At 41.2% G+C, this 26,519-nt stretch overlaps 1 protein-coding gene and 1 long non-coding RNA gene across 2 annotated transcripts; one reads left to right on the top strand and one right to left on the bottom strand.

Annotated features, from left to right (window-relative positions):
- Window positions 1–1,159: 1,159 nt before the first annotated feature.
- LOC110356109 (uncharacterized) lies at window positions 1,160–6,199 on the top strand. The gene is made up of 3 exons (XR_002409154.2): window positions 1,160–2,625; window positions 3,419–3,539; window positions 5,877–6,199. It is a non-coding gene; the product is annotated as an uncharacterized LOC110356109 (long non-coding RNA).
- Window positions 6,200–6,649: 450 nt separating this feature from the next.
- On the bottom strand, window positions 6,650–26,519 carry EIF4E3 (eukaryotic translation initiation factor 4E family member 3). Its single transcript, XM_065075406.1, has 7 exons — window positions 26,364–26,519; window positions 17,671–17,743; window positions 14,649–14,743; window positions 13,762–13,822; window positions 10,902–10,968; window positions 8,554–8,709; window positions 6,650–8,046 (listed from the first exon to the last, which is right to left on the bottom strand). Exons 1-7 carry the CDS (start codon window positions 26,471–26,473, stop codon window positions 8,000–8,002), a joined length of 609 nt encoding a protein of 202 aa, XP_064931478.1. The 5' UTR covers window positions 26,474–26,519; the 3' UTR covers window positions 6,650–7,999.

Genomic DNA, 26,519 nt, shown 5'->3' with positions numbered 1-26,519 from the left:
CCTCAGGTGCACAGCCTGAGCATCTCTGTCTGGCAGTGGTGGACGGCTCCTTTGCAGAAAAGGAGAAGCAGAATGAGCAGACACCAAAATAAGATGTTTCTCCCTGTCTTGCAGCATGCCAGCAAGCCGATTATGTGTGCTGGGAAGGCTATGCTTTCAAAAGAACTTTTCTTCAAGGATTCAACTCACCCTGTGCTTGCAGGAGGATCAGAGGGAGACCTAATCCTGAAGAACAAGGTCTGGGTGCAAGTGGCAGAAAGAACCTTTCTGCTCCTTGGAGCTGCAGCACACACAGCACCAGCTTGGAAGGGATTCTGCTTTAGCAGGCAAAACCCAGGAAAACACATATTTCTTCAAACCAACTCAAGAACCCAGTTGCAAAGGTCAATGCCAGGGTGGGAGATGGGCTGTCAGAGCCAGGTCAACAGGGCCCTCCTCAGAAAAACCCAGGGTCTACATCTGAAAAAAAATAACCAGAGGAAGAGGTGCAGCACCTGCCTTGTCAGCAGAGCTTCCCACCAGGTGTTCTCCACACTGCAGAGGAAGGGCTCAGCCCCAGGACCACATCCATCTCTCTGGTTTGGGATTGACTCTCTTGAGGCTGCAAGTCTGGCGGGATTTGGATCTCCAAAAAACGCTAAGAGGTTTACTAGAAGCGCAACCGCGTGACTTGATTGTCAGCAGGGGGTTTGGTGCTCACCTGGTTTGTGTGAAGATGCTGGAAAAGGCAGAGAAGGAACAGTGCTTGTACTTCCCACAGACCTTGGGCTGACTCCAGGAGTGTGTGAAGGAGGGAGAGAGGGGCTGAGGGGTGCTCAGAGGGACAAAGGCTGAGAGCAGCTAGGTAGGGTGAAAAAGCAGCAAAAAGGATGGAGGCGAAGGCAATGAGAATGCACACATCACTTTTATCATTGGCTTGACTCTGGAGGGAGAAACATGACTCTGATGCTTCTGAAAACACAGAGAGGGGGCTGCCCTGGGGCCCTCTTTTCCATTGTCCTGCTGGGAGCCACCTGGCAACCCCCACCACACAGCCACAGCAAGAGGGTGGGGGATCCGAGACATGAAGCCAGAAGAGCGTTGCAGCCACTGCTGCAGGCTGTAGGGAGTGACTAACAAACTAGTTGGGAAATACAGAAAGCAAACGCAAACAAGTGTCCCCAAAAATTATTCCAAAGGAAAAAAAAAAAAGACGAGAGCAAACTATCTGTGCTGACCGTGCCTGCGCCACCCGTTGTGGGGTCATTTTGCATTTTACCTGGCAAGCCACATTCTCCTTTTACAAGCAAATATTATTTTTAAAGGTTACTGCGAGTCTGCAGTGCTAATGCATTTGGGTCAGGATTTTTCTACTCCAAAACCACTGTTTAGTGACAAAAAGACACTTAGGAGAAATCCCTTCCACCTTAGGTTGTATTTCCGATGTGATCCGCCCCACGCATCTGACGGCTGCAGTGGGTAGAGGCAGGAAGCAGGGATACAGGGTGCCAGGCTGGATGCTTCCCCAGCATGATGGGAGGCCGTGCAATGTGATTACCAGCCTAGGGAGAGCGGAACATTGCACAGGTTTACATGCACCATCCGTCACTTGCTGACCGTGTTGTTTTCTCTTCGCACACTTGTATGGAAATTGAACTACAAAACATTCCTATGAACTGCTCCCTGATGTGCAAATATAGCTTTAAATGACTTCTCTAGGAAAGAATCCTCACTATTTTATACAAATTGTCTTGCATGTTTATTACACAGAATCATGATCCAAAAAGAAGGGGATTCAACCCATGCCTATTCATAACACTGCTCTCCCTTATGCATTATGAGCTGAAACATACTCCAGGCCCCCTTGCATGATGAATGATACTTACTTTCCTCTTTGCTTCCAGCCTGCTCTGATTTGCTTATTTATGGAACTTCAGTGTGCTGATGGAAACCCTTCTCACCCAGTTTCTCCATGAGCCAGAGCACATCACAGGAACTGGGCTTGCAATGAGCAGTTTGGAGGGGGAGCAGTAAGGCTGGAAACACTGCTCCTGGCCTCACCACGGGGCAAAGACAACCTGGCACTGCCAGCTCCAGATCTGCTGAGCTTCCCACCAACATTCTTGCCACCAGCTGGCAGTTTATCCACCACATTTGAAGTCCTCTCTCGCACCCCGTGTCTCAGAACAGAGCACCAGGCTGGACATAGGGCCACACAGATGCACGGGTGCCCACCTGCCCACCCTGTGGATGCTGTGCCTGGGAGGTATGAGCAGGACGTCTCCTGCTGTATTTTTGCTTGACTGGCTCGGCCAGCCCATTCCACTGTCTGCACACAGCCCCGGAGAGAGTGGAAGGAAACAATGTGCTGGACAGCCAAGCCAAACACCAGGAGGTCAAACACTGCAGCACGGCTTCTCGGAGACTACACACACACCCCATGCAAGTCCACTTGTCTCCTGGCACAGGAGCATCTCGCAGAGCCTCATGCTAACACCACAGCCACAAATGCCGGCTCCTGACCCTGGGCTCCAGGACAAGCTCCTTCCCCATCCAGAGACGAGGATTTTGCAGCGCAGGTGGGAACAAGGTGCTGGAGTGGGCAGTCCCAGTGCAAAGCGCAGCTCCCCCTTCCCCAGCAGCACGGTGCGTACAGCTTCGGAAATAATCCAGTCTTCATTAACTTGTCAAATTAGGAAATTGAGAGCTGTCAAAGTGTAGTGAAGATTGGAGGTAGTTTTTATAGCAAGACGTGGGATCTCCCACTGTTTGTCTAATCTAATTTCCTCATCATTGTTGTCCTAAGAGAATCATTACAAGAGAGGGAGAAGTAGAGAGATGAAGACATGAACAGTTTCCAGTTGAAAGCACCTCCCTTCCATGTGCGGGTGTAGATGAGAGTGTTTATATATAAGCCGCTTGGGATCAGCAATTTTCCTCTGTCATAGTCATGCTTGTGTGTTAAGACAACCCTTAAGCTTCATCCCCTCTGGTCTATCTTGCCATAGGAAGAATATAGAAAATTATTTCTTTTGTAGTCCCATCAACTCGTGAAGGCAGAGCATCAACTGAGCCCCTCCTGACCCGCAGAGCTTTTGTGTTCCTCACTCTGTAGTATTAAGTTAGCTAGCTATTCCTGAGGAGAGTGTGGCAACCTGTCCTGAAACTGCCACACTAAAATAAAAGCACACAGAAGACCAAGCAAAGCCCCTAGCATGAAATGGTTTTAAATCGAAGACGCTTTGATGCACTCCACAGCAATCAAGCAGCATTGCTAAGGCACATCACCCAACGTAAAAGCACCTTCTCCTCCACTTGCTCCTGCTTCCCCCAGTCTCTTTTTCAACACTCTTCTCCAAAAGAAAACTCCACAAGCATCTCCACAGTGTAATAAGCCATAGAACAAAATAATTCATTCTGGTATGTCTTTCATTTCCAGGACCACTTGGCAAAGGCAGTTAAAAAACCCCCAACAGTACAAAGTGAGAGCGCTCAGCCCGGGGAAATCTTAACATGAAGCTGCAGCACATTTCAGTGCACGTGAATGGTGCGAGTACTCGGTGAGTAAGCCCCATGAACTTTGCGCAATCTCTCCAACACATGCAGAGGTAAGGGAGATGCTCCTGTGCAGGGAGTAACCATGGTGGAAAGCTTCCTCCCGGCAGAGAAGGCACAACTGGGTTGTACAAAGGTACAGGCAGCTGGGCTGGCAGCCCCAGCATCACCATTCAGCAGGAAGGCAAAGGGTTTATTCCTGGGGTGGAAAACACTCCTGTCTTCCAGTGTTGGCTTTTAAGAAGACAACACTGAGTGTTCTGAAAAAGCAACAAATGAAGTGGGATATCTCAAGCCCCTGAGATGAAGCCCTAGAGGAATCAGCTGCTGAAAGAACAAGCTGTCCAACGACAGCAGCAAGCCTAAATAATCTGAGAGTCAATACCATCTTTGCTGGAACATGACAGGTTAAAACCACACTGGCAACTGGTTGGAGCTATGCTTTGGAGGCAAAGCTGCCATTCCTTGCCTGCTAATTGTTATGTTTTCCAAAGATTTCATCAACTAAGTTGTGTTCAACAAACTGCTCTTTAATTACCAGAGTAGAATCTTGCTAATTAACCAGCCCCAGAAGGCAGCCCTTCATCCCTCTTAAGTGAAATTCCCAACTAATCCCTGCAGCAGTTCTGTCACAGCCTGGGGATCCTTGAGAAGGTGCAAACCAGCACAAAAAAGTGTCATACTCAGAAATAAAAAGCCCTTCATTCCTCTTACCATTTCTCAGATGTGCTTCCTGCTCCATTTGCCCCCGCAGCTTCAGCCACAGCCTGGCCAGCATCTCCTCTTCCCCCAGGGCTGGTGCTGCTGCTGCATACCCGTGCTGCAAACCTCTGTCTGCACAGTCTGTGCTTGTACCCAGGGAAGAGCCCAGCAGCTCTCCTACAGCCAGCACAACACCATCCTCCACTTAACACCACGTAGCGTCAAAGCTTTTCCCAGGAAGATGCTGTGAGCACCTTTTACAAAGTGCTGTGGACATTTCTAAAGTCTGCCAGAGCTCCCTCCCCACCTTTCGTCTCACCTGGCTTCCCAGGATGGAGGACAATCCCCACACAACAGTAACTCTGCACCCAGGAGACCTGGGTGGCAGGACAGGTGCATCAAGGATATGACGTTCCTTCAAAATTCATGAAAGCAGCCTGGGTAAACGAGACAAATGCTCCAGCTATGTGAAAGGCTTCAGTGTGACCTGCCCCACGAGCAGACACCAGATAAAGCCCCAGGACACTGTCCCCATGTGGGCAGGGAGCAGCCAGGGCTCATTACCACCCCCAGAGGGAAGCAGGTTTCTTTAATTCAGCTAATGCAGCAATCTGGAGTTTCTTTGTTGTTTGTCACCATGGAAGTTAAATGTTTTAATTCTATGTTGAAAGGCCAGCAGAAATGCATTTTTATAGAAAGTTGTAGGCTCTTCCTTGATACCCATTGAAACAATTTAGATGATTTTGAAGTGGGGGGGGGGGGGGTGGGTGGTGGGGTGTCCATTTAATCAAGTTTGATAAATCATATCTCCAGATTAAAATACTAAATATTTTAGAGACTATAAAAAAATAACTATTCAACATTATTTGGTATAAATAAATCTGTGCTATGGAGATTAGCAGAAATGGAAGGACAGTTCAAAAATTCTACAGTATTTAATTTAATGGTTGCAAAATTCCAATATGCAGTTTGTCATGTTCCTGTAAACTTGCATTACCCATTTTGATTCAAGCTCAGTTTTGGATTGTGACATACAATATCCTGAATTTTAGTCAGATTATATGCACCAACCCAGATTCTAAGTAATAATAAGAATTATAATCAGAATTAAGCCATATAGAAAAAACAAAAAAAATCCCTAGTTGTATAGACTAGGCATTTAGAACAACGAAAAAATCAACAACAATTCATGATGTGGACTTCAGTGATCAACGTGCAGCTACCCTATCTTATGGCTAGGGTGAAGTCTCTCTCAATCTCTGTCCCATGTTTGAACATAAAAACACTTTCCTTCAATAGGAATGTAAGTAATATATTAAAGTAATATCTTAAATTAGCAAGTTCCAGTGACATCACCAGATTGGCCAGTTCTGCTGCAGGTCCAGCTCTGCCAGAGTCAACATCTGTGCTCAAAATGAACCTGGAGCAGAGGTGAGAGGCGCTGGCTGGTTTCCAAGAGTTAAAGTAAATGAAGGACAAAGTATGTGATTAATTCCGCATTAGTATTCCATTCACATTTCATCCAAAGACAGGAAGGTATTTCAAGTGAGAAATTTTGCTCATCAAACTGTTGAAAACATTTTTCTCAAAGTTTTCTACCCCTTGTTTCTCCAAAGTCATTTTCTGACTCTCTCGCACAGGCCTGGAGGCTGTGGGTACCCATCACACCTGCAGACACCAGCTGGCACCTCATGGGTACCCGGGGTCCCGAGACCTCCCTTGACTCATTCCCTGGAAAAAGTGGAATCCCACTCATTGAAGATAAAAACGGAGGCCACGCAATGAGCTTGTTCCACCTTGCAGGGAAAGCACCTTCCTGAATTCCCTTATTTCTCAAGGAGGTTCAGTGTCTCCACACGGGAGTCGATGGGTGATGGTGTACCTACAAGGGAAACCACACTGAGTTTCAACCCTGTTTGTAGTTAAACATATGTTTAAAATAAAATTAAAAAAATATTTAAAAATATATACATATCTTGGACAATTTGTAGATAATTTAATGGGAGTAATACTATAAAAAGAAATCCATGCAGCATTAGAGGCATCTTGGAAAGTCACAGTGGTAAAAATTAATTTAAGAAAGGCTAGCTGGGATATTCCATACACCGTGACTGCAGTAGTGTGAATTGAAAAACATAATATAATTAAACTGGTAATAGTCTCCGCTTCTTACTTTGAAACTTCAGTTTAACTGCAACTCAAAAATACCTTGAATATTAACTGAATACATACAAGAGACAGTACTAACAAATTATAGGCCTCCTTTCTGATTTAAGAACAATGACAAAAATTAATCTAGGAACAAAACATAGCTTCTGAGAATATAAGTTTTACTGAAAAATACACAGGTTTAAAAAAGCAGGGCTAGCAATATTTAATCTCAGGAAGCAATTACAAAAGCAGGACACTCAGATTTTAGAAAATTTGTTTAATTCACGGTGCTCATTAACTGCACAGTTTTAGTTCATAAATACAGATAAAGCTGTAAAAAAATGTCAGAAATGTGTGATTCTTATTTTTAAATTTATTTGATTTTAATGGCTGCCTCTTAATACAGTAAAGATGTGGAAATCAGTGCAACATGAACAATTGCCAAACACAAACCTCTTAATAATGAATTAATGCTCAGCAGAGTGCATGCTCATCTCTACCTGGCAGCTGCTTCTTGTAAAAGGAACTACAGCAATCTTTGGTAGTATATTAAAATAAACTAACGCCTCAAATAATTAATATAGACAAATAATTAAACACATTTTGTATTAATATTCATGCTGCAACACAAAAATAAATTTATTTTCTGTGTATTATTTTTTTAATAAAAGGTCACTTAGGAAGTCATGATGGCTTGAAGCCACACACGATGGGATCTCTTCCTTTGCACCGAAGTCAGCAGCAGTTGTGATCTGGATGTCTGGGTGCACGCACAGCCCTAAAGTACTCACAGAAGTGTGAGTGATGCATCCAGTTAGTCTAATCCCTTAGAAATGATTCATGACACTTCATCATGAATCTACAGAAAAATATCATAAGAACACATATCATATAAAAACGTTAAAATAACCCACCCCCTCTTATATGAGAGAGATGTCAAGTTTACAGGGTTTCCTACTGAAAGATCTCTCATTCTGGGCTGAACAGGGGCTCTTCTGAAATCACTACAATTAAAACACTCATTAACATCATCCCATGCAAGGTTAGTCCCAATATAAATGTATTCTCTTTAGTTGTTTAGTTAGTGAACACTTTTCCACTGTCAGTGCAAGACCAGATTACACTGAATATTAAAATAAAAGCGGTGCAATTCCTTTCTCTCTTGGGGCAAATTCAGTGAGTAAATCTTAACATGATAGGAATGTTTTAAAATGAAAATTAAAAACAGATTTCACCAAGCCAGTATTCTTCTACATACAGCACACATCTAGAAAAAGCAGCATACCATCTTTGTGCTTGTTCGCATTTAACTCAATACAGAACAAAATGAAAGCCTGTTCAGAAAGAGAAACAAATGTAATCTGATTGAAAAAATAAGTGGCCAAAATATCTTTTTAAAGAAATTATGAGGAATTAAAAAACCCCAACCAAACAAGAAGTAACTAATTGTGCATTTAGAGGTTAAGGCAATAGTTTTTCCTCATTTTCCCAGTTTGAAATGTTAGAAACTTGACTGCATGTAGTGCTTATGAAGGGCTTCTACCATCCTCCTCCTTGTCCAGAGCACCTCAAAACACCAAATAACAACAAATGAGCTTGGCACCAACTGCTCTTAATGTTTTCCGCGTTGTCCTTCAAAAGCATGATGCTCTCTGTGCGCTAAGGAAGAGAGAAGGAAAAAAGAACAAAAAGAACATGTAAACTCTATGAAAGAGTTGAAAAGTTTTAAAAAAGAGAAGACAACAATGGATAAAGAGGACACAACATGCCAATGAGTGATGTTTGGGAATATACTATTCTGATAATGCATTTATATAGAGCCTAAAATAAGAGATCCCTTAAAATCCTGGTTGTAAATGGTTCATCTAAATGAATACTTACATTGACCAGCATGTACTCTTGAGAGTTAAAGATTTTTCTCACTCATTTTACAAATTAGGCATATTAAACATGAAACTAAATATATTATACAATTAAGCTAATATATTTTGAACGGTAGCTAACTTTTACACTGAAGGGACAAAACTGCGTATACTTTTGAGGCAATAATTTAAATGCAATAAGAGATGCTGTATTTCTAAATGGTTAATGGTGAATCAGACAGGTTATTTCCACAGCATCTTTTTTCTCTGATGAAGGTGGAAATTCACAGTACAAAATACTTACATTTATAAAAGACTGCTTTAAAAGATGTGTGTGGCAGAAGTTTATGTATCTTTTCTAAAACTTTTGCTTCACTTGCTAAAGAGGCGTTCACGTTCCAGACTTGCACAACATCTTCACGGTCACGAACGCTGACGCTAACCCCTATTACTTCATCATCTGCACAGAAGAGGAAGCATCATTAACGAATACTTTAAAAGTGAGACATGTCTAATTCGATACTTAAGTATTATGAAACAGTGTCCAAATGCTGACCAAACTGAAGAAATTAAAAAGAACAACCTCCGGTGAGGATAATACCAATGTTCAAACTAGACAAAATAGTTACCAGAAAGAAACAAGCACTGTATTTATAGAAGCTTTTGGAAATAATACCTCATAGTGGTTTTAATAAAGTGCAATAGGGTTATTAATCTTTGCTACTTGCACTCTTGTCCTTGATTAGAATGGAATCACAGACTCCCTTCAGTAAGGTTAGCAATATGAACTAGTATAGGCAATTTACTTACACTAACATCCATAAGCAAAAAATTGGGGTGAGGGTGAAACAACTAAAACCCCAGATAGTACTTGGTGGAGATCAGACACCCGCATTTCTAGACTTTGCTCTTTTTCCTCTACATTTTGTGAAGTTAGCAGCAGGAAGGGGGGGAAAAAAAAAGCAGCCTAGGCAGGCTGCTGCTGCCAGTGTTGGTAACTCCATGCTCTACGGAAGAAGCACTTTTTGGTTTGAAATTCTCAGAATGCAGCTTTGTAGAGAGCTCAGCCTAAGGCACTCAGCCTAAGGTCAGCACTGACCTTCACGGGGTGGCTGCGGTGACCTGGGCATCGCTAACCCCAAGGAAGGGGTCAGTAATGATAATGCAAAGGTGGTGTCAAAAGCATGAGGCCAGGGGGGGAAACCACCTCTGCAGGCAGCAGAATATCACATATTTCCTTAAACTGACCTCAAGTCCACCCTAGCAGTATAAAAGGCAGGACCACTCCCTTCTTGCTGCCCACTCAATTACATATATTAACGATTTTGAAAACTGACTATTAGAAATGTCTCTTACAGCTAAAGCATTTGAGGCTCGTATTCTGTGTCTTCCAACTCTGAAAAATCAGGATTTTGAGAGAAATACACCATTTAAGAAACTAGTTTAACAAAACTTCTGTAGAAAAAACAAAGCCAGCAAGGCGAATATACCAGCAGCAGCCTACTGCTGTATGCCTGCTCCAATATATTAGCTACATATAAGAGAAACAGTTTGAAAGGTTTTTGCTGAACTGCTCTGAGAACCCGAGAAATGCAATTCTTTTCTCTGGAATGCTAAAGCAATGAAGGAACATCCTAACAGAATTGTCACCATGACTGCAACAGCCAGTTTAATCAGATTTTCATGCTTAAAATAAGTAAATACAGCCAAAAAGTGATGGAGAAGTATCACTCGAACTGAAGAGTTAGTTTAGTAACCAGCTCCCAGAACACCTTCCCACTAGGCCAATGGATCACCAGGTTCATCATTCGCTTCACCCAGAGGCAAGAAACAGTTCTGTAACCAAACCTTAAACTAAATGGCCATGGACTTTTATGACTAGGAAGCAGCATCTGATGATCTACCCTAAGACAGCTACCACTCCCAGACCCTTCCTGGAGTCTATTTCCAAATGAAACGTGCAATCCAGAGAAGATATTTATTCTGAAAGTGACTTCGTTATATTATTACCTCTGACCAAAATCACACGTGAGCCTCTTGATGATTTATGCCTGTTTTCCAGTAAACCAGCAAGGTATTTTAAGATTATTTATGTAAATTCAATTACACTAAAGATCACTTTGACCTAAGCGGTACTTTTAAAGTGGTAATGAAAATATTGCCTCTAGGTATCTCCTGGGGTTCAGGTGAGCCAGGTTTGTATCATGGCCCTGATAGGGGCTTTTAATGTCACCAAGAACAAACCACACAGCTTCCCTGCCAGCTGCTGACCCTGGCAGGAGAACCAGAAGGGACCAGGAGGTCCAATGGTGGGCATCTAATTTTATTGCTTCAAACCATGATAGTACAAACAATCTAGTACAGGAATGTAATTTGGGGTTCCAGAATCCTGGTATTGTAAAACTAATATTAATCATTTAAATGCTAGCTAACAGATAGACATTCAATAACTAGAAAACCTGCTGGATTCCCAGGGATGCAAGCTGTTGGTCTGGAGCCCTGAGCTAACACAGTCAGAATACCTTGTCCCCCTCTTAATCACAACAGGTATGAATATGATTTCCAGCCCTGTACCCTATTTTCAGCAGTGTTTCCATGTCCTGCATTCAAACTCAGTGTTTGTCATGCCAGCCTCAATCATTTTTAAGTTACCTGCTGCACAACAGTCTGCAAACTGCTCTCCAATAGTTGCTAACAGTAGCTCTTTCCAAACTGCAGCCTAAGGAAAGGGAAAAAAAAAAAGGAGAGTTACATTTACATTATTATTTTTTAATTTAAAAGTTAAGTTTACTAGCTCAGTTTTGAGTGCATTCTCTTTCTGATGTTGTCTAGACAAAAAAGAGTATTTACTGTAAGTACATGCCGTGTTGTATAATTAATTTCTTTAATACAGTTGGAGCAAGAATTTAGACCGTGAAAATACATACTGTTAACACAGAATTCTCCTAATAAATATTTTAAATATTTAACAATAAGTTTACCTTCTCTGTTTCTGTGTCCACAACTCATCCCGAATGCAGTGGCCAATGTAAAACATTAAAGCAGATTTCTCCTGAGAATTTCCCATGATAAAAGACCATAAGGCTCTACTTGTGATAATTTGTTTCTACAGAAAAGGACTACTATCCATTTTAAGAAAAGTACCTGAAAATCCTAGTGGTAAATTAAATGGATTTTTATTTAAACATCATCTCCGATTTGCCTCGACTATGAAGTAAGTCCATCTTTCAACAAATTCAAATGCTAACTAGAGAATTAAAAGAGGGAAAAGATGATGCTTTTCTTTGGCTGTCACAATAATTAAACTATTATTTCCTTTCGACCTACGCCAAAGCCAACACAGAATTTCAAATGTGTCTGGACCAACATGATGCTCCAAGGTGTGGGTTTACAGAAACTTTTTTTTTTTAAAAAGAATACATCTATATTTATCTATATCACCATAAGGACTTCTTCATATATTACTTTTAAGGAATGTCTTTCCTGCTGTATGAAGTTAGCTTGAGTGTAAGTACTATTAAAAACCCCAGCAAATCAAATATACTGTGTAAAAACAAAAAGCAAGCACCCATGAAGAGACAAACTAATAAACTGCTTTGATGGCATTTTTGAGTACTCCTAAGCAATATTTCAGAATACAAAGGATTTCTGTGACTCATTATCATCTAATGGGCAGGGAGCATTTCATCCAGTAGTAAGCAGTTTCAGAATCAGCCTTATGATGATCTAAAAGGTATTAGTTTTAATATTAAGAACTGGCATACAGAAGGGTCACAGTACACACGCAATAACGTTTCAGTGTCAGCATTCTGTCAGTCAGTTTTTCATACCACGTGAAAGACTGATATCTTTAGAAAAAACAACTAAATTTTCCTCCCTTCACACCCTACCAAGCGCTGCTATAGCATAATATCTTTTTGAGACACATCTGTACAAAATGGTTTTTAGCCAAGGAGATGCAGTGTGCACGTATGACAAAGAATGTAGTCGAAAAAATGAGAAACAAGCATAAAGGTATTATTTATGCTATTTACGGAAGCACTAAAAGCTGACTGAAGTAACCTGAGATGTGTGGTACGTAGTTTGAGAGATCAAAAAGTACCTTCATTTCAAAAAGGGGCTGTCATTCAGCCTCTGAAAGCAATGCCTCTGAGGTCCCTAAAGTCACCACCCAGAAATTCAAGCTCCCCAAACTACTTGTCACTTCTGACAATCTTCACACCTTGATTACAAGAGGAAAAAGAAAACTTCAGTCTTTTATGATCTCTGGGACTGCAGGGGAGGAAAGCTGCAATTCACATACAGGGGGAAAAAAAAAAAGCCCACAGGCAAAAATCAGATAACTTTTGGCTGTGATTTCAAGTACCATCTTTCAGCATTTCATGTGTTCTCCAAGGCTGTCACATTTTTTTTGACACTTCACTTCTTGTGTTTAAGGCCTGATCCAGAACACACTTACACACCTAAACACCTCATGTGAAAAGGTCAAATCTCCTCGCCGTGACAGTTCACAGAAGTTGCTCACATGCATTTCATTAGGGGTATAAAGAGAGACCCAGTTGTTTCAGCAGTGCTAGAACAATGACACACCTGAACACATTTTATCTTTCACCTTTTTAAACTCAGAAAAAGAGAGGAAAAATACTGAGCAGTGCTACAGTTTCACAAGATGCACACAAGATGATCTGACAACTCACTGTTGCCAAAGGGGACGGTCCCACTTTTCTATTTTACCCCTTATACTCATCTAAAAAATGTCTCCTGGCCATACAGTCAAATTAAAAAGAAAATAAATAGGAGGCTTTTTCTGACATCAGAGTGAACCAAGTTGGCTCACAAAACAGCCCAATGATCACCACAGCCGGTGCAAAAGGGATTAGGAAAGAATGAGCAAGATCTTCCCCCTCCCAGTGGGAGCAAGCCGTGGGTCAGGATTAGCTGTCGGTGGAAACAACGCCTCAGTCCGCATTCAGCTACAGACAGTCACAGCCCCACTCACAGCCACACAGAGGTGCAAACAAGCTGTGACAGGCAGAAATAGCCCTACCGAGTCTGACAGAGAGTTTAGGAGCATTTCAGTGAAACTCTGAAAGTCGTGCTGGACTCTGTGTGTGGACTTTTGAAGAGCATCACTAAGGTTCTAGCTATAATTTGCATCTTATATTATCTGGAAAATATTTTTATATTTTTCTTTGCATGCCTGGAAGTAAACAGTCTTAAGAACAAAGCTGACTATGAAATACTGTGCTTCCAAATGGAAATTGAGTATAACACTGCAGCCTTCGTTTGTTTGATAACACAGCAACAAATGTTATCAAAAGCAAGAGAGTTGGAATTACCTGAAAATAAACTTTTGATCATTGTCTTAAAATAAAAGGTTATAGACTTTAAAATTCTGTCTGTTGTGTTGGGTGATGTCAGAACTAAGAAGTTTTACAACAGCTTTATTAGATGGAGTTTAAAGAAACTCCCTTACTGAACAATGTCTAAGTAAAAAGTCAATGTAACATACCGTACTTTCTTTAGGGACCTTCATTTTCCATACACCTCCTTTGGCATTGCTTTCTTCTTCCCTGGTTACAGGAAACAGATCAGTAAAACAAACATTCAAATCCACATCTAGATAAACCTATGTTTGGGGTTTAATTTTCCCAGAAAATTTGGAAGGCAATTATGAACTCCAGGTAGCATGACTCAAGCTATGACTTCTGACATCAGAGATAATTCTTTCATTGTTCATGCGAAGTGTCTCTCTCAACACCTAATCCCTTTTCCTAAGTTTTGTGTGTTGGAAAATACTTACATTTTCCCTGACTACAGACCGTCTTTGAAGTGGCTGTGCACTATATGCGAACGAGCCACAAAGCAATTTTATGTTTTACTATGGTAACTTTTTATTTTGGAAAAACTCTTCCATATTTTCACAGAAGCAGCTTATTACTCTCAAGTTTATCCAGTCTAACAAAAGAACATGAGAACACTTCATTTCAGTTTTGTGACCATCAGTCATCTGTATCACTATTACAATAGCTTTAGTGGAAAGAAAAAACATTGCAAGATAAAAATTATTCAAATAAAAGTAACATATTCTTTGTATTCTTGAATTGAAATTCAGAAACATATTTTAATTTCTTAATTACTATTTCATAATTTAATTTCTTCCTTATATTTATGTTCACAGGTGGACAATTAAATGACAGTGTGTTTTTAATAGACTTTCTTTAGTACAAGTCACTTGTAAGCTCAACAAGATCCTTAGGATATTACTTTTGTGGGTCTCAGGTTCAGGTGTTTGGAGGCAACAGAAACAAGACATTCCCATCCCACATCTGCCTCCTTTCAGCACCTCAGTTTTTTTCACTGCCTGTTCCCAGAAATGTCTGATGATAACATACATACCAAAGTGGCCGTCTTTCTCCCCGCATTAAATGGTAACTGCATCTCAGAGGCAATTTTGTCACAGGGGGAATGTTGTTGTAGACACTCCAGAAATCCTTGAAAAGAAAAAATACTAGTTGCATTAACAGAAGAGAGTAAGTTTCATTTCCTCTAAAACTATTATGTCCTGCTCCTAGAGAACTGTCACCTTCTACATTATAATAAAACACTCTGAAAAGAACATGTTGCAATATCACTTCTACTTTTTTTAAATGACATTTCTGCGTAAGCTGGAGGTAAAAAGAAGAGAAGCAGTTGAACTGTGGATTACTTTAGAATCGAGGTCCTGAGGAACAGAGAGAAAAAAAGTCATCAAAATCAGTCACACCAAGTATGTCAGAACAAACCAGTACATAAAACTTGCTTGGCATATTAAAAATACATATTTGTATCAAACATCCACCTTGTTTCACTTAAGACTGGTCTAAAACTTCAATATGGTTATCCTGAACTATAAAAACACCACAAAAATAATTCTGTGGAACTAAATGCCTAACTAGCAAGCCAACTACTTTTTCTAGATTCCAGTGAAAAGTTTGGATCAGATGCAAAAAGCTTGAGATGCACATATTAATACAGAAATGCAGGAAGAATTAGAAGATCCAGGTTACCAGGAGCCATTGGATTCCTTCTCAACATTTTCTGCTGGTAAAAGCAAAAGCTGTCACACATGTTTGTTCAACCAAAAGCAGAGGTGAACAACAGGGAGGGATGACTGAAAAGATCCCAATCCCCTTTCTTCTTTTTCCAACAGCTGTGAACAAGAAAGGATTTTTAAAGATTTATGTTGCATCAATATGCAATGATGCAATGCTAAATATTAGTAAAATTCATTAAGTATTATCTAATACTTAATCATTAGCACAACTTTAGAAACAAAGATTGCAACACTATGTGATAAAAATTCTGTGGCCCTTGGCAATTCTACCTGCCAGCCATTACCATTACATAAGACATATGAGGAGAGGCTGAGGGAGCTGGGGTTGTTTAGTCTAGAGAAGAGGAGGCTTAGAGGTGACCTCATCACTCTCTATAACTACCTGAAGGGAAGTTATAGCCAGGTGGGGATTGGTCTCTTCTCCCAGGCAGTTAGCAATAGGACAAGGGGGCATGGGCTTAAACTCTACCAGGGGAAATTTAGGCTGGATATTAGAAAGAAATTCTTTACAGAGAGAGTGATCAGGCATTGGAATGGCCTGCCCAGGGAGGTAGTGGACTCGCCGTCCCTAGAGGCTTTTTAAACTGAGATTGGACATGGCACTTAGTGCCATGATCTAGTAAACGGACTAGAGTTGGACCAAGGGTTGGACTCGATGATCTCTGAGGTCTTTTCCAACCCAGTCGATTCTGTGATTACCCAGTCACAAGAAGAGATGGAAGGCTATTAAAAAAATACCAAAAATTGGTATGAAGCACCTGGTACATCTGTTTCAACTTTCATCTTACCTGGCCGTGTGCCCAAACTCTAAAGCTACCTACAGAAGCAGCAGAGCAATGCCAGCAGATGACTGTGGAAAGATTTGAGTCCTGGACCAGTGACTTAGTTTGGAAGGTTTTGGTTTTGAACCATCCCTCAGGCAGTGCAGACTGGCATTCCTATTGACTAGCTACTGCCCAGGAAGGACAGTCAATGCAGATTCTGGTTTTGCTTGCCCAAAGGACGGTCATATTATACACATGATAGCACAGATAGCACAGTAAAGCACATTACAGGCCACGCTGCTAGCTTCTGATAACTTCATCCAGCTCAAGGTTCTTCCAAGACGACACGAAGGACATTTTTGTATTTTAAACCCCAAATCAATGAGAAGAAAACCTCAAGCTTTTCAGCCAATAGAACCTAATAATTTAAATAATGAAACCTAGATTCAGAGTGGGAAAACAAACACCGTCAGATACTCTGTACACCAGACCACGGTCTTAAGCTGTCCTTTTTTCAAAAAGAACCATTGCAGCCCATTTTGAAACAAATCCACTTCTGTTGTCAACTTTAAATTTAAAGTGTCACTTCATTGCATGATCAATAGGGATATTTTGCTAATAGGAAGAGGTGAGAGGGAACCTCTTCCAGGGGTCTGCAGGACACTTCCATCCTTTATGCCAAAGTACTTCCATCGACAACCTCATCTTCAGAAAACTCCAAAAGCCAATTCATTTTTTAGGCCAATTAGCTGGGAAGAAAAGAAGTCCCACGCAATGTACCAAATAGTGCGGATGTAAATGAGAAAGCCATATTTAAAACTTCAGCAGACCACTATGGCTGGGCTCCTTCAAACAGATGGTGTTTGATTTACCTTAGAATTTCAGAGATTTAGTGAACTAGAGCCAGCTTAGCATTAAGGTGAGACAAATACCAACACACTATATTTTATGCTAACTCTGGTATTGAAACAAAAAAAGTAATTTTACTTACACTAGGTGCCCACTGCTTGGCACTGACAGACAATTCAGACACATGCAGAATTCTCATTGCTCCAATGCATGATTTAAAAGAACTTTAATTCAAGTCAGTTTGCTGGATTTTTTTTTTTTTTTTAATATAAATTCATGCTCAGGGACAGAAAGAAGAAGAAAACCCCACAAGCTGTTATTTTTAGTTTTTGTGTAGTGATTATCCTTACTGGGGAAAAAAAAAAAAAAAAAAAAAAAAAAAAAAAAAAAAAAAAAAAAGGACAAAAGGCAGGAAAAATATTTAAGATACATAAAGTGTAACAATCCAATGGAGGCACAAGTGGAAGCTCAGGAAAGTTTAAGAGGGGACTTGCCTGATGAATCCAATATGCTTCCTCCTTTCCTGGTCTGGAAAGCCAAATGAAATTCAAACAATGACTAAGTAATACCACACACAACCAATAACACGTTTCATAGCACAGGTAAGCAAAGCCGCAACTGTGACCCATCTGTACGAGCGCTAATGTAACTTCACAGCTTCAGTTTCATTTTCCAAGTATGGCAACTGCTCTAGTGCAGCCAGACACCCTACCTGCACTGTTTGTACGGTATAAATCTTCTTCAAATTTGATGCACATTCAGCCGCTGTCGTACCAGGAAGCGACCTTGAAAACAAAGTAGAGATTAATAAAAATATTTATCTTAGCGAGGCGGGAGAAGGGAGATGGATGAAGAAAGTGAATCATACAAGTGTGAAGCTGAAATAGTGACATATCGAAGTTGCATAATAAACTCCAATTCCAGTTATTGTGAAGCATTCAGGACAGACATGGACCTGTCAGAGAGGGTCACAAAAATGATCAGAGGGCTGGACCAGCTCTGCTGGGAGGACAGGCAGAGAGAGTTGGGGATGTTCAGCCTGGAGAAGGCTCCAGGGTGACCTTGTTGCCACCTTTCCATATTTAAAAGGAGCCTATAAGACCAATGGGGACAGACTTTTTAGAAGGACCTGTTACAACAAGACAGGAGGTGATGGTTTTAAACTAAAAGAGGGGAGATTCAGGCTAGACATGAAGATTTTTTTTACAATGAGGGTGGTGAAACACCGGCCCAGGTTGCCCAAAGGGTTGGTGGATGCCATGGCAGGGAGGTTGGACTAGAAGGCCTTCGAAGGTCCCTTCCAACCCAAACCACTCCATGATTCAAAGATAGGAATTCAAGTGCTTTTATACTTTTCAATAAATCAAGATTCACAATGTGTTTTGTAAAATATTTTGATTAAACAGGTGAATTAGGTGTTTTAAACCAAGAATAACAGTGCTCATTCTCACAGCCACCCCACACCACCACCAGCTCTGCAGTCCCAAGTGCCGGGCTGCCAGCAGAACAAGCCCGGCCTTCCTTTTAATTCTGTTTAACATAACGCACAACCCCCCCGAGCGTTTTAAGCTACTCTCGGTATTTCGTGCGTTTAAGATGAAAAGTCATCCGCAGAGCTTCTGTAACGAACTGTCACCCTTTCCCCAGCGGCCGCCCCGAGCACAGGCCGCACGGTGGCAGCGCAGGGCAGCGCCGGCGGCGGGCGGGGCGGGGCCTGAAGCGGGAGTGGGCGGGGAGTGGGCGGGGCCTCCCCTCCCTCCCCGGCACGGCGGGGACGGGACCGGTCACACCTGGAACAAGCTCCTGTTCCCAATTCCCATACGGAGCTGCTCCCTTTAAGCTCATCACGACACCGGCTGCACCCCCGCATCTTAAAGGTCTTTTTCCAACCTAAAGGACTCCATTGGTTCGGTTTATAACCTTCACCACACGCGCCATGGGAGGGGGCATCCATGCCCTCGGACATGGCTGTCACTGCACCACCAGCACATCAATGCCCATCCTGCAGCTCCCAGCACACCCCCCCACAGGCACAATCTTGGGCGGAATGAGGTCAAAATTGCTAACGCATCTTTCGATTTGTTAGAATTAGAAACATTTCTGCCCGCCCCCCGAAGCTGCAGTAGGGTTTCTAATGAAAACTAAATATCGAAGCCAAAGCAACTTCCAATTGCATCTCAGAAGAGGAAATAAAAATGTGCAAAAATAACTCAATCTGGAAACAAAATGACTAAGTCTGGAAAACAGAAGTAACGGGGCAGATTTAAGAAAACAGAAGAAAACACAGTTGTTGCTCAGGTACCTGTTGAAGAAAGAACAAGAGCAAACTGGATCTCAGTAACCTTCTCATCAGTGTGGTGTTTGCCCTGACACATCAGATCAGCATGAACTATGTCCAGGAAAACACCAAAGTTACTCTCAGTTGTTACAGATATAATTTAGGCTCTGGGGTAAAACCTAGAAAATCATGTAATGGGAGAAATTTAATATGCAAAACTGCAGAAACAGCATCACATCTTCAAAACTTTAATAATAGGTCCAAGGTTTGAAGACTCCTATCAGAACAAGTTACTTTATAAATACATACAAAACACAGAGAAATCCCTCACATTTTTTTTTCAGCATCGACAGACAAACTAACATCTACTTTACTATTTGCCTGTTAACCACTAGACATGAGTATATTGCAACAGTGGAAATTATGAGAAAACAGTGTTACAAGCCCAAATTTCAAAAATCACTTTAACTAAAGGTTATTAAAAACAGACCAAAAAAATCCCAATAAATTACTATGGCACAGGTTCTACTCCTGTAGCTCACAAACTATGAAAACTCCCATGAAAAAACTGATAACTTCAGAACAACAGCAGACAAAATTTTCATCAATGTGCTTAAAAGGAGTTATCATAGCAAGTGGGTTTTTGGGGGGTTGGGTTTTTTTTTTCAAATTATTTTTTAAACACTTTACACTCAGCTTCTCAGCATTAAGCAACAAAAAGAGAAATTCACAGTATTTAATGAAAACAGAGTCAGACAACTATTTGAATGTACAAAAAAAAAGAGTAGCAAGTTAAAACAGACAGAAAACTTTGCAGGTGATTTAATTGTGATCATCAGCAGGGAACAGTGGATTTTCAAACTATCCCTTGTTTTTCCCTTGTTGCTGACAGAAGTAGTACCTCTTACTAACAATTTGTCTCATGTATAATAGAGCACAAATGGGCAAAACCTGAAATAACTTTGCCTCTTGCCTCACGCCACCGTCCAAGAAACCACTTCTCTTAGGCACTTCTGCCAGTTTGCTAACTCAGCAGTCACCAATGCATATGGGATTAAATGTGTTGTACAACATATTGTATCATTGCTCCCTATACTCGCACTGATATCACCATGGAGATGATGCGATGGTAAGGTCTATTGAAATAAAAGATTAAGAATTGTTCTCTAATGACAGCCTCCAAAGGTCATTCAGATAATCATGGTAGCCATTTAGCAAATTCAATGCCATTTAAAAGAGCAGCTACGATAGACAGACAGAATTTTCTACTCCAAGGTTATAAAATGGTTCATTTTGATAGTTGCAAATAACAATTTCCAGGGAAACTATGTGACCAGCTGGCAGAAAACACCAACCAACCAGCAAATTATCTGTTTTGAAAGTTAAGGTAAGTGACCATTTATTTCTGGTAACCTGCCTGGCAAGTGCTTCATGCCCACAAGATTACACAGCATTAGTTCAGCCTTCCACCCAGCTCTGGAAAGTGTCACTGATTTATAGGTGAGTACGGACCCTCAAACTTTTTTATTGAAAAAAACCACAAACCAAAATGAACAAACAACAACAACCCCATAAAAACTCCCCAAAAGCAACAAACTACTGAAGGGACTACAAGTGCAAAAATGATGACACCCATCACTTTAAAAGCTCAGGATCATTTCCTGCAGAAGTTACACCTGCATAAATTTGGTTTAATGGATGAGTACAAAGTAGAGGCAGTATTTTAATCACAGACAGACAGAAGGAAAAAGCCCAGATTTTCCTGTAAAATTACAGACTGCTGACAAATCTGAACTTCAGCCATCCATAAACCCAGCAGATCAGCAAAGATGACAACTGAGGACACTTTGTGCCTTGAAACCCATGAAATTGTGATTATTTTTTTTAACTGAGGAAACAGAATACGCTGAAATTAGCAGAAATGGCAGATGACTTCTAAGTGAAGGAATCTGTAGAAATTCCTACTGCTGTAACTTTTCCAGCAAACACAGTCTAAGCTCGGAGTAGTAATATGGTTGTGTACTTTGCTAAAAAAACCACAATACACATCCTATTACAAAACAGGAACCCTGCAAATACTGACCCTTAAAATGAGGCTATTGCAGGATTCCTCTCCTTCAGATAATTTTAATATAATCAACAGTAAAATGAATCTGATATGCCATACCTAACTGTCAATTATTGCCATGGTAAACAGCTCATTTCCAAGTATTAATAACTCAACAGGCCCTGCAAATCCCCATGAGCACACTAAGAGGAGGGGACATGGGGCACAGCACCAGTCAGGCACCGACAGCTCTTGGGGGGATGGAGATAGTTGGTCTGTCACCACACCAGCTATAAATAAATTCACATCTGGGTTCCCCATGGAGAGCCTGCACATAAAACAGTCAACAGTTCTTCTGGTCTGCTTGTTCCACATCTTGTGATGCCAATTTTCTGCATCTTCAGATTCTTTATGGGAGAAATTTTAGTGCAATATCAGGAATAATCAAGTTGCCTAATCAGGCCAGACCCACTGTACAGCATCTCATGGCAAACCGCACGGGCATCAGTCAAAAGGGCAACATGGAAACAGGAACAATCTACGCGAACTGAATCCTAATGCCAGCTGGCTTCACTACTCCTTCATTATTCCAGCACGAATAAAGAACAAAGGATACAAAGATAAATTCCATTGTTTTATTCATGAATAAACCTCCAGGTGGTTGCGCTTATGTTAATGTCTGATGCTGAACTGTAGCTCTTCTGTTTCCCTGCAAAGAATTAAGGATAAAAGTTTTCTCATATGTGCTCACACTGGCCTTTGTTTCCCAGTGGGAATCTCATCAGTGCTTTAGCGGGAGCTTTAAAAGCTGTCAAGCACTACTGAAAATACCCCTGTAAGTACTTTGCTACAATTGCTTTTGGTATAAATAAGCAAAATATTTACTTACAAAGTATAAACTCAAAAACATGCTGTGGCAACTCAATAAATCTGGTAATCCATTCTGAATACAAAGACTGATTTCAAGCCATCAAAGCCTGTCAAAATGCATTTACTGGGTTGAACATTCTTATGACATTAACCATCACTTTCCTTTGTAAGCCACCTACTCATAAGCTTTAATAGATGAACTAGATGATCCTAGATAAATAAGATTTTGCTATAGGGAAGAAGGGAAATTATTAAGTTTAATTTCAAATATCTGATGTGTTCAGTTATGAAGATTTGATTATGAAAAATCACATTATTATGAAAATGGTTCAGTTATCAGAATTTATTTGCCAAACTTTATTCATATAGAAGTCATCAGTATAGCGTGCAGAGAGAAAAAACAGCACATGAGGATAATAAATTTCTGTAAGAACATTTTTCAGTTTCCTGGCGTAGACTAATAACATTGCATTACTTTTGACAATATTTATAAGCATATTGCTCCTCTCACAAAGATACAGATGAGTTAAAACTATTCTTGCAATAGAAACAAAATTACCTAAAAAGCACTGTTAGAAGCCAGGCAATAAGATGAGGCAGGCGGGCCATGATCCTGCAACACCGCCTGCCCTGCTGCACACTCAGACTTTCATGGAAGTGAGCGCATCTTTGATGAGGTTTATGTAGGAATGAGACTTCTGTACAAGGCTTTTGTGTCATGTGTGTGCTCAGTTTCTGAGGGCACTGATTTGTATAGAAGGGCACTGGGATTTTCCTCGCTGTTGACTGAAGTGGTCTGGCAGCAATGCTGGCAGCTCAGATGCAGTTAGGTCTTCAAAAGATGGCTTTTTGCAGGGAAGTGCAACATCTTCATTATTGCATGTGCATGCACATTGGACCAAAAATTGTTACCACGCACCAAAACAGCTTCTCATAGTGAGGCTGAAAAATCAGACAGCTACTAGCACATTCCCACTGTTATTTTGGTAGGGAAAGGCGTACTCAGTATAGCTTTAAAAGTAAGATGACATACAATACCCAGGCTAAAAACCAATCGTGATTTGCAAGGTTTACAAAGCAGGACATTTGCATCATGTCCATGTGTACATCAAAAAGCATAATCAGCTTCACAGCTTCATATTTACACAAAGATGACGCCCAGATTCACAACCCCAAATCCCATTAAGGGATGGTTTCAAGTGTCTAACATAGATCCAGGACATCCAGCCTTTGATAGTCATTTCCTTTGACTTCTTTTGTTCAATCCCTGTGTTGAATGTGCTACACAACATGAGTATAGTGACCAGATTTGTAATATTTGTTTTCAATTTGTTATATGCAGTGATACATATTGACACTTTGTTGTAAAAAAAAAAAAAAAAATGGAAAGACTATACAGTGTAGAAAAACTAGAAAGGCAACATTTCATTTCAAAGCCTGAGGCCACTATAAGCAGGACCCTGCACCAAGCCAGAGCTTCACCAAGGTAAAGACAAGTGTGAGGAGCCACCACCATGAATCAGCTTCCCAAGGTGGCACCAAAGGCATCTGCAAGACTTGCTGAAATTCCCCATGGCCCGTAACATCGCTGCGTGCAAAAGTACTACGAATGAGACAAGTAGGTATGAACTTGAAAACCTGCAGAATGGACAAATGAAATTGCAAGTCTAAATTCCTGGTTTCAAAACTTTTAGCACATGACCTTGAAGCATTTTAACAGTTAAAACAGAGATCACATTTCTCTTAAGAGAAAAAAAACATCTGACAGCTTCTCTACCTTCGTCTATAAAACTGCTGACCTGCAAGCATTTGAAGACCATCGATGGGATCTTATTTGTCAAACTGGTGAATAATATTCTCCCAAATATTCTTTCATCATGCTCACTTTCCTAAAGCATATACAGGGTAAGATACAAGAGCAATATCAGATGGTTACTATTTCAGACACACATACCAAGAAAGGCTTAGCGCTTACGGGAAACGCAGATGCCCTGTGACACGTGTGTGAGGTAATGGCAATGAACCAGAACCTGGTCACAGGATCTCAGTCTCCAGATGTTAACCCTGTGCCAAGGCATTCACAGAAACAAGTGCTGATGTAGACAGAAAAAAAAATGCATTTACTTCTAAAGCAGGAGATGTATTGAGTGACATTATGATAAAAGCAAGGTCATGAACCCCAAGGGAATCACTCGATAGCATATCACTAGTTGCTACAGAAAGTACTGCTTAGCTGATGGATATTTAATTTAACAGTGTGACTTAATAAAAAGATAAATTTTCGAGATGTTAAAATGTGTGACATGGATCTGTCTCACAGTAATTTAATAGAAAAAAGATAAGTATGTATCCATCTCAACATCTATTTATCCTAAAGCATCACTTCTTCCTGCTTTTGAGTCCAAGTACAGGATAAAATGTAGTAGCAGTAAAAAAATCCCATCTAATGAGGAAACATCACTGTTCCACACAAGGTGTTACCAAAGTAAGTTTAAAAAGTGCCCACAGTTATCGTCTATAGATCGTCCTATATCCTCCAGCAAACCTGCATGGGTGTACCAACAAAAGTCACAGTCACTTCTGCAGGACTCTGTAGAGAGACATGAACCTCCCCACAGAGCAGTGAAGCTCACTGTTGCATCTTTCATGTGCTTTTTAGTGCCTTAAATGACTTCTAAATGGGTGCAGCCTGCCTTGTTTGCTGTCACTCTTGTTCCCTGCCACTACTCCATCCCTGTTGCTGGTAAACAAAACACACAGTTTCATGTGTATATGGTCCTTTTTTTTTTCTTATATGTACCCTATTGTGTTTGTAAGCTGAGGAACAGCAATACCACCTAAATGCACTTATATATGACGGGAAAGAAGAAACATAATAAAAAAAATCTACAGAATAATTGAATTTCAAGAGTCTACATTAAAATGAACCAAGGAAAGAAAAAAAAAAAATCATAATGCACCTCAGGAACTTGAAACAGATTTTAACTTCCAATGTTGATTATAAAAGATAGACAGGCTTATCTCCACCTGGCTTATGTAAACAAACAGATCTAGATGGTAACTTGCTTAAACAGCAGTACAAATGGTGCTTTTTAAAAACAAACACAGAAAACACAACTCAGATCCTGAACCTGGTCATAACTACATCATGAGTTCAAAAGGATTAACCAGAAATAATTTGTGAGGCTATTTCTAAGATTTGATTTGCAGAACTTGAGAATATTTGTGTTCTTTGTTGCTATTTCTGAGTTGAAAAGTTAACCAAAAAAAAAAAAAAAAAAAGGAGAATTTTACAAGTTGTACGAGGCAGTACAGTTCAGTGGCAGAAAGAGCTTTGCTTTTGGAGTGGGGGGAGAGGAGAAATACAACAGGAAATTGAGAAAAGGGAGATATAGAAGATGATTAAAAACAAGATGCCAGAAAATACACACTAAAAAATAATACCAAATTCTGGTTTTAAACTTCCTATTTCAGTTTTGACATTGGTACGTTCACCAGTGCCTAGCTGTATGCATCATGGGGGTGAACTCCCTTTGCAGCAGCTTGCCACGGCCATTGCAGACTAAAACTTCACACACACGACATGTGGCATGAACACTGCAGTTAATTTATAAATTTTAGCTAATCCTTCGAAGCAGATTGCTTCCGATTTTAAGAACTGATCATCCACAGGAGCCAAACCTGACTATTAAAAACTTAACAAATTTGACATGTCACTGCCGGGTCGCTGGGACTCGGTCCGTTTGGGGCATCAAGGACCGCCCAGCCACATACAAACCCCGCAGCAGCAAAGTGTAACCTTTCCCCTTCTATTTCTGGGGATGGCCAGAGTCATGTCTAAATTTAGAGTTTAAAACACCACCGATGTTGCCTGAATCAATGTCCGTCTGTTAAATTACAAAACCGATACCGTTTCCGGAACCGATTTAAGGAACTAACTCCCAGAAAACGCGAACCCTCCCGTCAGATGGAAGAGCCATCACTGGCTGTTGCTGCCGAGGTCCCTCACATCGGCAGTTTTCCCATAGGCAGCACAAGACTAATTTCCCTTTCTCCAATCTGCTCGACGAGAGAAACCGATAAAGAGCAGAGATGCTTCCCACAGCTGGATTTTGAGGTTCTTCCCCCCTCTTGAAGCCCACCGCCGCACCCCGCCCGGCTCGCCGCGTCCCGCAGTGCTGCCGCCCGCCGCCCCCCTGACCCCACTCACTTGTCCAGCCAGAAGGTCCAGGGCGAGTGGAGCGGCAGCCCCGCGGGTTCGGCCGCCTGCCCGCCCGCCGCCTCCCGCCCGCCGCGGCGCTGGGGGGGGCTGAGCGCCATCGCCCTGGCCGGGCCGGGGGGGCGGGCCGGGACGCGGGGAGGGGAC

This window comes from Columba livia, chromosome 10 (genome assembly GCF_036013475.1).
Source record: "Columba livia isolate bColLiv1 breed racing homer chromosome 10, bColLiv1.pat.W.v2, whole genome shotgun sequence".
NCBI classification, from domain to species: Eukaryota; Metazoa; Chordata; class Aves; order Columbiformes; family Columbidae; genus Columba; species Columba livia.
The sequence above is the reverse complement of the archived record's forward strand: the minus strand, read 5'-3'. Positions and strand labels throughout refer to the sequence as shown.